Genomic DNA, 14,751 nt, shown 5'->3' with positions numbered 1-14,751 from the left:
AGCCTGTTTTGGCTGAGGAAGTAACTTTGTTAAGACAAACTTCCTTGGGGGAGGGGAGGTAAATTCTATCCTGTACCCCGACTGAATAACCTTCAGAACCCAGGGATCCTGGATTTCTTGCATCCAGGTTGTAAGGAATAAACTTAAACGTCCTCCTACTGGAGGAGGATGGGCAGATAGATTCTCTGCAACAAACACTTGAGGGGAAGGGAGAGGGAAAACGTTGGTGGATGTCAGTGGAGAGTCATAGCTCGGCCTTCCGGTCTTTACCGCGGCCGCGACCTCCACCACGTTTTTGAAAGGACTGACGTCTCTGGGATCTAGGAGGGCCCTGGGACTTCCCCCCTCTTGCTCTACCTTTACCCCGAAAGGCCTGAACAGGAAGGCACCTGCCTTTCTTGTCAGCATAACCTTCCATTATGCGATCCAGCTCAGAACCAAATAGCCAAGTAGGCTCGAAAGGCATCCCACACAAGTTAAACTTGGAGGTGTTGTCCGCTACCCAAGGGCGTAACCACAAGGGACGTCTGCTAGCAGAAGCGAGTGCCATGGACTTGGCAGCTAGCTTAAGGTGTTGCTGGGAGGCCTCGCAGAGGAAGTCTATACCAAGGAGGAGTGTCTTGAAGCTGTCCAAGATGTCTTCCCTGGGGACACTGTTGTCAATCTCAGTCTGTATGCGCTCCACACGCTCCTTCACGAAGTCAGACACTTCTCCCGAGGCAATAGCCACAGAGGCAGACGCTGATGCTGCTGAATATGTGCGTCTGAGAAGGGAATCCACCTTCCTATCAAGCGGGTCCTGGAGGTTGCTTCCATCATCCGCGGGAACCAAGACTCTCTTGGACAGTTTATTTACTGCCATATCAACCTTAGGAGGTGGCATCCAGGAATCAGATTCCGCGTCCGAGAGAGGGTACATCAATTTGAAGGTACGAGTGACAAGCGCAGGTTTATCTGGGTGCTTCCACTCAGCCTTCATCATCTTTTTGCGTGCATCATTCACCTTGAAAACCCAAGGTTCTCTAGAGGTGGATGCAGAGGCTTCCCCTTGGTCAACATCCTGGTCCCTTGACCGGATGGACCTAAGTAATCTCTGCGTCTTTTCCGCAGGGAAAAGAGGCGGACACATCTTCACCTCAACAGGCTGTTCAGACTGTACAGATGACCTCTGGTCCAATACATCGATCGACATAACGGATTCTTCCGCCACAGAAGGAGGAGTGGATTCAGTTCTAGCTCTTTTGGGAACAAGAGCACTCTTAATTTCAGATATGGAATTTCCCATAAACTCCTTCATCCAGATGAACATGTCCTGGACAGTAGGTTCAGCTGGATTAGGGGGTGGACGGCAACCGGGACACCTGTTATATTCGTAAGCGTCCGGAAGCGGAGTGCCGCAATTGGCGCAAGCTAGATGGCGTTTTTTGGCGCTAGCCTTACGACCACCAGAGTGTGGGTCACTAGAGGAAGGAGTAGACATGACTCTGGAAAGAAAGAAAATAAGTTAGGGATAATAAACAAAATTATTATCGCCCTAACGCCAAATAGAGAGGGAGAGATACCTATAATGCAGATAGGAGCTCTAACCACTAATGCTAGGCTTGTAAATAGGACTAGCTATGATGGCAGCAGAGACTGAATGAAGGTCTCAGCTGTCTTTATATGGGAAGGGGCCCGGAAGCCCCGCCCCCTTCAGAGAAGACCAGCCTGCAATAGGCTGAAACACCCGGAGGGAAATTTTAATAAAAATTATCCACTGAGCCCTTCCCTAACTAGGAAAGGGCTCACGCCTGAATTTTCACCTAAGTATAAACTTAAAAGGCAGCGCAAAGCGCTGAAGAAAGTGAGGCCGGGACCGGAAGTCGTCAGATGACGTACTTCCGGTCCACGGCTCGCACAGTGTAATGGAGGCGAGCGTGCGCCGGGACACGTGGGACGCCAGGCGGGTAAGAAAAAAACCCGCAGCGGCATCCCTAATGCTATGAGGGATCACCGGATCCTTGTAGCAAATAAAATAGTCAAAACAAATAGTTTTAAGATAAACCAGGCCAGAGGCCCAGATAATATAAAGAGAAAAAAACAGGGGGCAGTTGAAAAAGGTACTGCGCCCCAAAAATATCTCCCCAATACAGGGGAGACATCCAGGCAGGCTCCAAAGGAGCCTGCACCGTCCTGCTGTCCTTACACAGGACAGAAAAAAAGCGAGATGGCCTAGGGGAGGAGGCCTTTTATGGGGGGGCTAATTAATTTAAATTGCTTGGGCGGAATTAAAAATTCCACCGTCCTGCCAGCTTCACAGGGGCAGAACACCCCCACTTGTGCTGCTGGTTAGGACGTAAGGGAAGTCATCTATTCTACCAGCTCCCTCCGCTCATAGCGTGCAAATCACAGGAGCCAATTCAGTGAGATAATCTGACAGTCGGATTGACTGACAGGAATAGTTGGTGGTAAATTCATTATACACCAATTGTGAATTTTGACTGTGACACATGACAGATCCTATCACAATATGTAGATTTGAACTACAAAAGGCATTTGTATTGCCAAGATTTGTTCCAATGATATGAACAAATACAAAAGTTCCTTGCTACAAATTTTTTTGTACACCTCTCATTCTTTTACTGAATTAATCATTAAACATTCACCAGTTCCCTCCCTACAGGACTCTGTGTCTATGATAAAACTACATTTCAAATAAGAAGAAGCCGAATATTCTCTTTCTCTTTAAAGGGAAACTACAGTATATAATTTCTGGTGACACTTCAATCTGTATAAAGAGGGTTTCGTAGAAGTGCCTCTTAACAATTAAGTGAAAAGATCCTCTTATAGAATCCTTGTGTTAATTAGACGCTAATTATTTGTAGCTTTTTAAGTTCAGGTAATGGATGGAAAGAATGTGCTGTCGGTAGTAATGTTGTGTAACCTGAGAGCATTGATTCTTATAATAACAGCAGGGAAGGTTTACAGAAGTTTTACATCACTCAACGCTGGTTGTTTATTGCTGTTCATATTATGGTGTTTGACGTAGCAACAAATGTCTCACTTGATCTGTGGTTTGAAAGGGCTGTTTCCATTGGGATGATCCTCAAGGCCAGGTGAGGAACCTCAATGTTCTCCAGCAATGACTCTTACAAGAGCTGAATCCTAACCAGGAATTCCTCTAATAAATGTCAATGATCATGCCGATCAGTATTTGAAGATCCAGTTTGCTTTTATTTTAGAGGCAGAGAAGCTGAGCTCTGTGATATATAGCTTTATATGATTTTGGAAGGATTTCTGAGTAGAAACAGAGTAAGGCTTAGTTCACATTTGGGTTGGAGCTCCGTTCAGGACCTCACAGATTCCAGTTAGAAAACAGAGTCAGAAAGTCCATTGCACAATGGACACCAACAGATCCGAGAGATCCCATTGATAAGGTTTCCGCCTGGTTTCGTTTTATTTAGCAAGATTTTACTGGCAAAAAAACCCACAGCTTTCTGTATTTTTTTTATCCGGTCAAATTTTGTTAAATAAACAAAATCTGTGACGGAGCCCCCCGAATCAAGCAAATGCAAACAAATGGGAATCTAACCTAAATCCTGACTGGATTCCTAGTAGATACAGTTAGACTATGTTCACACAGCAGAATGGAATCTGCCGAAACAATTTTGCTCAGACATTCCGTAGCAGCAGAGTCCCGTCGTTTTCAATGGGGTTCTAATGCACCGCGCACATGGCAGAAATTCTGCTTTCCCCCGAAAGAATAAACATGTCCAGTCTTATGGTGGAATCTGCTTGGAAATGCATTGCTGTCTATGGAGACGGCTCAATTCTAGCACGTCAGAACATGCCACTTGGGGAATTCCTGTCCATCTTTTCCAGGCAAACATTTCACAAATTTTCCGCCCTGTGATTGAGGCCTAAGGGTCCTTCTTCACACAGTGATTGACAGCATTTGGTGCATCAGTGTATGTACATTGAAGGCTGTCACTCACTGTGTCTAGGCAGTGGGAGCGGGACTCTTACTGTCCCTTCTAGGAGCTCTGTCAGGATTCCCTGCGCTTTTTATTCAGAAATTCTCGTCCCAATCATATAAACCTATATATCACAGAGCCCATCTTCACTCCCTCTATAATATTTTGCCTTCAGATGGGGCACAGCTCAGGTTGGCTTAATTCAGCGTGCACAAAATTGAAGGGTTTTGAAATGTCCTTGCTCGGCCTCAGTTTTCAGCGCTGTGCTGTGATATAGTTATACACATAGCGAGGAACATTTTATTTGCATAGATAATGCTTATTGCAATATGCATTACATTTTTTTTCAATTTTCAATTACATAATATGTACGTGGTACTTATGTTTTTTTTTTTAGGAAATGAAAACCCTTGATAAAGAGATACGAACCTGGGATGTCTATTTGGGCCTGGAGTCTACTGTCAAAAATCTAATAACTTCTCTGAGAGCAGTAAATGAGCTGCAGAACCCTGCTGTCAGGAAGAGACATTGGTTACAGCTAATGAGCAAGACGGGGGTATGTGTCCATCCGTTCTTCTTCCTGTGCTTTTATAGAATGTGTTAAACTAGTGACTTGGGGGGGTATGTATCAATTTTGCCTGTTGAAAGTTTATTTTTACCCTTTTTTTTCACTTTGGTTTTCGTGGACATGCACCAAATTTATCATTTGGTGCAAGTTGTTAGTAATTTTGACTCAAATGTTGAAATCAGCCGTTCACAGCCCCTTTTACACAGAACTTACCGCCACAGAGGACGCATATTTTACCCCTTGTGCAGCCATTTCGGAGTCCCTCCTACAGTATATCAGCAGGCGACATGAGTTATTTTCTATTGTGGGGTTTATAGTCACCATGTGAAATGGATTTTATTTTCAACCTGAGTAGTTTTTTTTTTGTTACTTTAGTGCAGTGGTCTTCAACCTGCGGACCTCCAGATGTTGCAAAACTACAATTCCCAGCATGCCCGGACAGCCGTTGGCTGTCCGGGCATGCTGGGAGTTGTAGTTTTGCAACATCTGGAGGTCCGCAGGTTGGAGACCACTGCTTTAGTGCTTACCTTTCCTGAACCTGTGCGGCCATGTCCAATGCTGACTCAACGGAGGGTGAAGGTCCCTCAGAGACAACTATGTAGCAGGATAGTATTGAGCAGCCCTGGAGGCGTCACTCCTTTCACCAAAATTTTTTTTTAATGTATTTTGATGTCTTTACATTTTCTGACATTGCTACGTGTTTTTTCTATGTGCAAATTTTCTTGGCGGTGATTTGCACCAAAAAAAACCCCCTAAAGGTGCAAAATTGCGCTAAAGATCGATTGGAGCAAATGATGAATTACTGACTAAAGTTAAAATCACACACAGGACCGTGTGATTTTGATAAAGTTGTAAAAATGACAGTGGAGAAAATGCGCCAAACTTTGGCGCAAAAAGACACTGCGCCAAAGCATTGCGCCAAAGTTACGTTAAAAAAACACATAAATCCTTTGTTAAATACTCCCCTTGATGTTGTGTGTTCTCTCTTCTAGGTGAGGTTTACAATGAATGAAGAGACGGTCCTAGGGGATCTCTTGGCCTTGCAGCTGCATAGAGTGGAGGATGAGGTAAAGAACATTGTGGATAAGGCAGTGAAGGAGATGGCAATAGAAAAGGTGAGTCTTCTTTATTGACAGTGTATACAATGGTGCATTCATTTTTAGGGTATATTTAGACCTACTGGATTTACTGCAGAAAATTTCTGCTGCAAATCTGATGAAATCTTAAAGGAAGTCCACACAACAAATGCACACCAAATAATGGAGAAAAAAACAAAAATACCAATACATTTACCATTCCTGATGCTGCCATTGAAACACTTCCCAGGTTCCCCACCACTGTTTACCAGCCCATATAACCATAGCAAAATCCACACAAGGATTTGATTGTCTATTAACACTTCCCCATTAAACAGGTACTCCGGCCCTAATACATCTTATCCTCACCGCTGGGGACCCCCGCACTCTGGGGACCCCCGCAATCTGTCATTCCACATCCACTTTTGTGAGCTCTCGAAGTGTTGGAGGCTCCGAGTGTGAAGCGTGACGACCACTGGGCCGGAGTATTGTGACGTCACGACTCCGTGTCACGTCACGCCCCGCCCCCTCAATGCAGGTCCCCAACAGCGGGAACCCTGCGATCATACATCTTATCCCCTATCCTTTGGATAGGAGATAAGATGTTTTAGGGACGGAGTACCCCTTTAAAATCAATAGGAGAATTGGTCAGGATTTTGCAACTCTGGCGCAAATTCTGGAGCAGACAGAATTTTTGGTGCAATGCGCCAGAACTTGGTGCCCAACCCGTCAAAACAGGTCGGGTTTACAATAGCAAATCAGGGCCAATGTACGCACAGTCAAACAGTGGGAAGGAAAATTTTAATTACACATACAATGATAAATTCCTCCCTATGGTCCCAGCTGCCTTGAGACCATTAAGAAAAGATCCTCCTGTGTAGTTCTGGGCTGATTCTTCATCATTCTCATGATCATTGAAACTCCATGAGGGGAAATCTTACATGGAGCTCCCGACTGAAGGAATTGGACCATTATTTTGTGTTCCTTCCATTTGTGAATAATCACACTGACTGTTATAGACTCCTCACCATGCTGCTTGGCGATGGACTTGTAGCCCATTTCAGTCTTGTGTAGGTATACAATCCTGTCTACAATCTTGGCCCTAGTGGAGAGTTTTGAGTGCTTCTGTGGAGAGGTGTCTTTAAGAGAGTACTCCTAATCTCAGCTTGTTACCTGTATAAAAAATACCTGGGGGCCATAAATCTTGTTGATAGGGGGATCAAAATAAAAATAAATTCATAGCTTATTTGAAATAAGTTTTTCTGAAGTGTTTTGTTGTTATTCTGTCTCTCCGTGTTCAAATAAACCAACCATTAAAGTTATAGACTGATAATTTCTTTAGTCAAAAGCCAAAGATACAAAATCAGGGAGGTATAAATTATAAATTTAATATAAAGCCTTTAGGTACTGATCTCTGAGACTACATTTGGTGTTGCGTTACATAACACTGGCTCCATATGCACTGCTCTAACAGAAATACTCTTGGTACATTGTAGAGCTTGGTGTAGATTTTTTTCACCAAAAAATGGGTGAAGTCATAGACTATAGTCACAAGTCATATCGTATGACAATCCACATCCAATAAAAGTGAACTACAGTTAACTAGTGTACTAGTAGCCTAAATGTAAGTATGATCATACTTTCCGGTACATGTATTGTGCAGGTTCTTGTGGAGATGAACCATACATGGAGCACAATGCAGTTTTCTTATGAGAAGCATCTGGTTACTGGAACACCATTGTTAAAATCAGATGAGGACCTTATAGAGACACTAGAGGACAATCAGGTAAATAATATATTATCTTTATGCAAACCTTAGATGTAAAATATTGGTTTATATGATTATCATTAAAGGGGTATTCCGGGCAAACATCTTATCCTCTATCTAAAGGATAGTATAAGATGTCTGATCGCGGGGGGCCCGCCGCTAGAACCCCCCGCGATCTCCCTGCAGCACCCACATTCTATTCGGAGCTGCGTGTCCAGTTTCAGAAACTTCGGTGATGCCACGCCCTCTCGGGATGTCACACCACGGCCCCTCGATTCATGTCTATGGGAGGGGTTGTAACGGCCGTCACACCCCCTCACATAGACATGAATTGAGGGGGCCTGACGTGACGTCATGAGGGGGCATGGCGTTACGTCATGTCTCCAGTCCTGAAAGCCCAGAGGTTTCCGAAATTGGAGACGCAGCTCCGCATAGAATGCGGGTGCTGCAGGGAGATTGCAAGGGGTTCCAGTGGCGGCCCCCCTGCGATTAGATATCTTATCTCCTATCCTTTGGATAGGGGATAAGATGTTTTTGCCCGGAATACCCCTTTAAACCTTATGATGACAGTCAATATGTTACGTAGAATTGTCAGGCTCTGAGGGTATGGTCACACAACGTTTTTCCTCATATATTTTCCTGATGTATTTTAATTTTTGTAAATGTACATTTTTGGCTTATTTTACTTTCATTTATTGCTTAAAATTTTAGGCTGTGACTCTATGTACCAAAATTACAAAAGTAACCCAACCATCAAATATGAAGTTAGACAATGGTATCTAAAAATCAGCCTTATATACAGCTTGAGCCATTGTGATGTATTTTGGTGCATCTTTAGATAGCCTCATCTAAGTTTTTCCATCTTAAAGGGGTTATCCGGCCAAAGAGCAGCACCCGCATTCTATGTGAGGTTGCTTCTTCAGTCTCAGAAAGCTCTTTGTTTCCGGGACTGGGGACATTGCGCAACGCCACACCCCTTCGTGACATCACGCCACGCCCCTCCATTCATGTCTATGGGAGGGGGCGTGAGATGCAGCCCCGCATAGAATGCGGGTGCTGCGCGGAGATTGCGAAGGTCCCAGCGGCGGGCCCCCCGCAATCTGATATCTTTGGCCGGATAACCCATTTAATAATAAACAGGGTTAGTAAAACCACACTATAAGGTATTACAAGGTAATATACAGTGGGGCAAAAAAATATTTAGTCAGCCACCAATTGTGCAAGTTCTCCCACTTAAAAAGATGAGAGGCCTGTAATTTGCATCAACAATGACAGACACAATGAGAAAAAATTATTCACATTGTCTGATTTTTAAAGAATTTATTTGCAAATTATGGTGGAAAATAAGTATTTGGCCACCTACAAACAAGCAAGATTTCTGGCTCTCATAGACCTGTAACTTCTTCTTTAAAGCGTACCTGTCAGATCATCAAAAAAAACAAAAAACAAAACTGTTATATGTTGCTCAGTATCTGTAGTTTTGCTTTTGCAAAACTACAGCTCCCAGCATGCCCACACAACTTTGAGTTGTAGTTTTGCAACAGCTGGAGGTATATGATTGGTAAAACTCAGATTTACAGCAGTGTTGCTGCAGGCTGTGTTCTTCCTACTGTTGAAAAACTACAACTCCCAGCATGCCCACACATAATTTGGCTGTCCAGGCATGCTGGAGTTGTAGTTTTTCAACAGCTGGAGGCATATGATTATAGTCTCCTTGTATTAGATAAACACACATACACACATTAACTTCATTTATACACATGCACATTACCTAGACAACACAGATTTACACACATACATATATATCCACACACACATATATACATGCAGGAACACTTACTTTTTAAACAAAAAATCCTCCATTCAGTCCCCATCTTCAGTCACCATCTTCTTTCATCATCTGCTCACAGGCAGCAGTGTACTCCCGCCCCTCCCCCTTCTTGTCACACAAGGAGATTGTGAAGTAAACACAGACAGTGATGGAGCCGATCACATCAGCTTTAGATCTGCAGACCTGTCAATTATGAAGTGGGTCCATGACATAGGTGATGACGAGTGGACACAGCCAGGCTGGTATTTATCCCAGGAGGCAGGTTTTCGACTGGCTTTTTTAGTATGAAATACTGAAATTTTTTAGTCAAAGCAATTGCAAAACCTATTGGTTTTGCATAATTTACAACATATCAAAAGTTGTTATATCTGACAGTGCCCATTTAAAATTCTCTTCTGTCCTCCACTCGTTACCTGTATTAATGGCACCTGTGTGAACTTATCAGTATAAAAGACACCTGTCCACAACCTCAAACAGTCACACTCCAAACTCCACTATGGCCAAGACCAAAGGGCGGATCAGTCGTCCTGGTCCCTTAGTAGAAAAACAGCCCCAAAGCATGATGTTTCGTCCGTCATGCTTCACAGTTGGTATGGTGTTCTTTGGATGCAACTCAGCATTCTTTATCCTCCAAACACGCTGGCCGGCATTTATCATTGTAGGTGTAAGTGAAGCATTTTTCTACACCTTTTTGTGTGTGCTGGTAATGTGTAGGACCACCACATTTATTAAATGGTCACAAAGCATTGGATAAATTTTGTGCCGGTAAACATTGTCTGAAATTTCTCTCTTCACATACACTAAAAAGCTAAGCTAAGCCTGGGCTGGTGTTTTAGAGACTTTTCAGTGGTTTTGCACCTTTTTTGTACCTTTTCACAAAAAAGCGCAGTTCATAAAACCCTTTCATATCATGTGTAATTCCAAAATCAGCAGAAATGTGTAAACCAAAAGGTGCAAAAAAGGCGCAAACAAACCCTGCTTGTGCCTTTTTGTGCCTTTTCTAGACACAAAAAACTGTCTAAAGACAATGATAAATGTCGGCCGATGAGTTGAGTTTTTGCCAAAAATTTCTAGTTTGGTTTCATCTGACCATATGACATTCTCCCAATACTCTTCTGGATCGTCCAAATGCTCTCTAGCAAACTTCAGACGGGCCCGGACATGTACTGGGGGATACTTCTGGCACTGCATGATATGAGTCCCTGGCGGCGTAGTGTGTTACTGATGGTAGCCTTTGTTACTTTGGTCCCAGGTCTCTGCAGGTCATTCAGTAGGTCCCTCCATGTGGTTCTGGGATTTTTGCTCACCGTTCTTGTGATCATTTTGACACCACGGGGTGAGATCTTGCATGGAGCTTCAGATTGAAGAAGTCTTGTATGTCTTCCATTTTCTTATAATTGCTCCCACAGTTGATTTCTTCACACCAAGATGCTTGCCTATTGCAGATTCAGTCGTCCCAGCCTGGTGCAGGTCTACAATTTTGTTTCTGGTGTCCTTCGACAGCTCTTTGGTCTCCAAAGTGGAGTGTGACAGTTTGAGGTTGTGGACAGGTGTCTTTTACACTGACAACAAGTTCAAACAGGTGCCATAAATAAAGGTATCGAGTGGAGGACAGAAGAGACTCTTAAAGAAGAAGTTACAGGTCTTTGAGAGCCAGAAATCTTGCTTGTTTATAGGTGACAAATACTTACTTTCCACCATAATTTGCTAATTAATTCTTTAAAAATCAGACAATTTTTCGGATTTTTTTTCCCTCATTATGTCTCTCATAGCTGAGGTATACCTATGATTAAAATTACAGGCCTCTCTCATCTTTTTAAGTGGGAGAATTTGCACAATTGGTGGCTGACTAAATACTTTTTTTCCCCACTGTATTGTGGTGGAATTAAGGATCATATGAATATAACCAGATTGTTATACCATACTTAATTTATTGTTTGGGGTCTAGATATTACTTTCAAATATGAACACTACAATGCGTCTGTATTCTGAAACTGCTTTATATATGACAATATATGACTCATGGTATCTTAATAATAAAAAATAAATGATACCTGCTTTGAACCCCAAAGCTGCCAGATTTCAGCAACGCTGCAGGACCTAAATGCTCAGCTTATCACTATTTTGTATATCACCCCGATTCACTTTAAAAATGTTTGTAGGGGGGTTGAATACACCTTTAAATTTCCTAAAGTGTTTATAGTAAAGTACAGCCATGCTGTTGTAGCCTGAATGTGGACATTAAATAGCTGCCATACATAAGCCATATATAAGTGGCCTTAAAAAAAGACATTAAAATGGATTTGATATTAACTGCACTTATTTAAAGGGGTTCTCCACTACCCTGCCTTCCGGAGCTCCGCTCGCAGCGTCCGGAAGTTTATTACTCCGAACGCTGTGTGCGGGCTTCTGTGTTCAAGGCCGCCCCCTCGTGATGTCACGCCCGCCCCCTTGTGACGTCGCGTCATGCCCACCCCCTCAACGAAAGTCTATGGGAAGGGGGCGGGACAGCAGTCACGCCCCCTTCCCATAGACTTTCATTGAGGGGGCGGGCATGACGTGACATCACGAGGGGGCGGGCGTGATATCACGAGGGGGCGGCCTGTTTGTGTCTTAGCATATGGAGTTTAGTGTCCCTTTAAAATGCGCTTTTACTTGCGACTATGAGTTTCTTTCTACAGACTTTGGATTATGTTCCACATACTGTAAAATGCAATTAATTTGTTCTAAAATCTTGGCAACAATAACAATTCATAAAATATCAAATAGAGATTTAGCAGCATTTACAAACATTTGTTTGTCCTCTGCTCCCATAGTATATAAATATGATTAATAAGCCACCTCTCTGGTTATATATTTGAGACCATTGCTGCTGGCCCATTTGGTGGAACTCCTAAAAAAAATAGCTACTTCAGTCCAGGCAATTTAGCGTACTGCCAAACAATATATAAAAGTTTGCTTTTTTAAAGACATAAAAGTGACTGTGTCTAGAGCTTTCTTAAAAATATGGTAATTTTATGAAGGCGCACGGACCCAGCTGTGACGCTTGACAACATGCATAAAGTGCAGGGACACTTATGAGAAAGTGCTTGCCTGTGGTGCCTTATTGCTTAAGTATGTCCAACTGCTTCTGCTCCTGTTTGGTTTGAATAAAGAATCAAGAATCAGAGCAAAGTTGCTCGGCTGATGGTTTGGAACTGAATACAGCCATCAGTTCCATTGTGAGGAACTGCTTTGAACAAATGAATGTGGTTTTTAAGCAGTTAGCATTTTTTCACTTGTTTTGCAGTTTTCTTTTTTTAGTGCACAATTTCTCTCTTGAGTGCCACACTATTCATAGGTCCCAGAACACAGAAAATGGACCTCTGTGATCAGCAATTCAATACAACCCTAATTTCAGTTTCGTTTACATCAGTAGGGAATATCTTGTTGACTTTGGCAAAGTCCAAACTTGCTTGTTTCAAAGAGAACTTTAGTAGTTTGGTGCCGGAATGAGCTGCAGGATCTTGATTTTGTTTAAGTTCCTTAGATGATTAAATTGTTGACTTTTTAAATTTTGACTCTGCTTTCCTTAAAGAACCAAATCCTTTATTTAAATGTAACCTTCATACTTGAGTCTTTAGTATTCACAAAATTATCTTTTGAGATTAGAACATGATTTCTCAATTTCATGAAGGTAATATAGACAGGTCAAAGATCTATGTTACAAAATGATGATCATTAGAGATGAGCAAATTTTTTACAAATTCGATTCGGCCGATTCGCTGAATTTTCCGAAAGAATTTTTGAAATCAAGTATTGATGTGATGCAAAGACCTCTAAAAGGTGGAAGGGAACAACATATGGGCCCCCATTTACTATTGCAAACCCAACATGTTTTGTCATGTTGTGCAACAGACTAACTCTCCATTTTGCAAAGAAAACGCGAAAAAAGGGCGTGGCCGTTGGGAAAAGGGGGCATGGTCACAGATAAGGGGCATGTTCCCGACATTTTCACAAAAACCCAACATATTTACCAAGGTTTCCACAGAAAATGTGGTGGATTTCAAATGAGGAAAACCCCACAGATCAGAGCCTGTGTAAAAAAAGAAAAATGTAGGGAAAGTGGAAAATGGAGGGAAACCTTAGTAAATACCATGGAAAATAAATTCTAGGGAATTAAAACCCACAAAGAAACCTACACTCCACTCTTAGTAAATAAGGGCCATGGTTCATTGTAACAGGTGGTGGTAAAAGCTTCCCCTGTAAGGCCCTACTCTTGTATTATTAATTCCCTTCTTGGCAGGTGTTACTCGCCCTTAAAAGGGCGGCCCCACACAGGAACCTCTCCCTATTTCCACCTACAAACACTGCCATTTCCCAGGGTTTTTAGGTGGAAATAGTTAGAGGTTCCTGTGTGGGACTGCCCTTTTTAAGACAAGTAACACTTTCCTCCAAAAGGTGAAAGGGAACAACGTATTGTCCATTGTAGCAGGTGGAGGTAAAAAAAATTCCCCTGTAAGGCCCTACTCTCTCCCTATTAATTCCCTTCTTGGCAAGTGTTACTCCTGTGAAATGGCAGTGTTTGTTGGTGGAAATAGGGAGAGGTTCCTGTGTGGGGACACCCTTTTTAGGGCGAGTAACACTTGCCAAGAAGGGAATTAATAATGCCAGAGTAGGGCCTTACTGGGGAAGTTTTTACCCCCACCGGTTACAATGGACCATACGTTGTTCCCTTGCTCCTTTTAGAGGTCTTTGCATCACATCAATACTTGGTGGTGTAGGTGGCACATGGTGCTTTTTGAACACCTTTCCCTTTGTTTGATTTAAAAAAAGTTTGGGTACATATATTTTATCCTAAGAAAAGTTAAGTTTTAGCTAATGTATATCCTCAATACTTACTTGTGGTCTGATGCCGAGGAATGTCTGTAACTGGGGAGCAGCACTTTAAATCTGTTTGGCACTATCCATATTTGTGAAGTGTTAGTGTGGCACCATGGCCAATCTACTCTGATGCATCAGGCATTGGTGGGTGGAAATCCTGGCTGATCCATGCCTGATTCATTTTCACAAACGTCAGTCTCTCCACATTTTTCGTGGACAGAGGAGTTCTCCTTGGGCATACTATGGCCCCCGCCGCATGAAACACCCCCTCTGATGGCACAACACTGGCCAAGCAGGACAGCTTTTCCAGGACAAACTCTGCTAGATGCGGCCACAAATGAGGTTTGGCTGCCCAGAAGTCCAGCGGATCTAAGGTGTATTGACATGGTCATGTCAAGGTATGCCACCACCTGCTGGTTCAGGTCCTGCTCCTGGTCTACCTGCTGCTAATGAGTTGCTTCACTATGCGGGTGAAGAAAGCTACTCATCAGCGACTGTAGGCTGAGGCTGCTGCTGATGGAGCTGGTACTGCCCCTGCCACCCCTCCCCAGCAGCCATGGCAGTGGAAGGTGAGCGCAGAGGGCCCCCCAAGTCAGACCTGCGAGAGGATGGACGGTGGCACAGATGGCATCAGCCAGCTGTCTACGTAGTAGGTCAGTTTGTCCTCCCTCTCAGTGGGTGTAAAAAAGGCC

At 43.1% G+C, this 14,751-nt stretch overlaps 1 protein-coding gene across 10 annotated transcripts in view; it reads left to right on the top strand.

Moving 5' to 3' along the window:
* LOC130285427 (dynein axonemal heavy chain 11-like) overlaps positions 1-14,751 on the top strand; it is a 523,820-nt gene that overhangs the window by 124,611 nt on the left and 384,458 nt on the right. For all 10 annotated transcript variants that reach the window (XR_008847325.1, XM_056536793.1, XM_056536797.1 and 7 more), the window contains 3 exons: positions 4,351-4,509; positions 5,514-5,636; positions 7,261-7,383. Coding sequence is in view for 9 of the 10 variants with exons in the window: in XM_056536793.1 (XP_056392768.1) it covers positions 4,351-4,509; positions 5,514-5,636; positions 7,261-7,383 (405 nt within the window). In the remaining variant the exon portion in view is untranslated. The remainder of the gene's footprint in view (positions 1-4,350; positions 4,510-5,513; positions 5,637-7,260; positions 7,384-14,751) is intronic.

Source organism: Hyla sarda, chromosome 8 (genome assembly GCF_029499605.1).
Source record: "Hyla sarda isolate aHylSar1 chromosome 8, aHylSar1.hap1, whole genome shotgun sequence".
Lineage (NCBI taxonomy): Eukaryota > Metazoa > Chordata > Amphibia > Anura > Hylidae > Hyla > Hyla sarda.
Note: the sequence above shows the minus strand (reverse complement) of the source record. Positions and strands in the feature narration are given on the sequence as shown.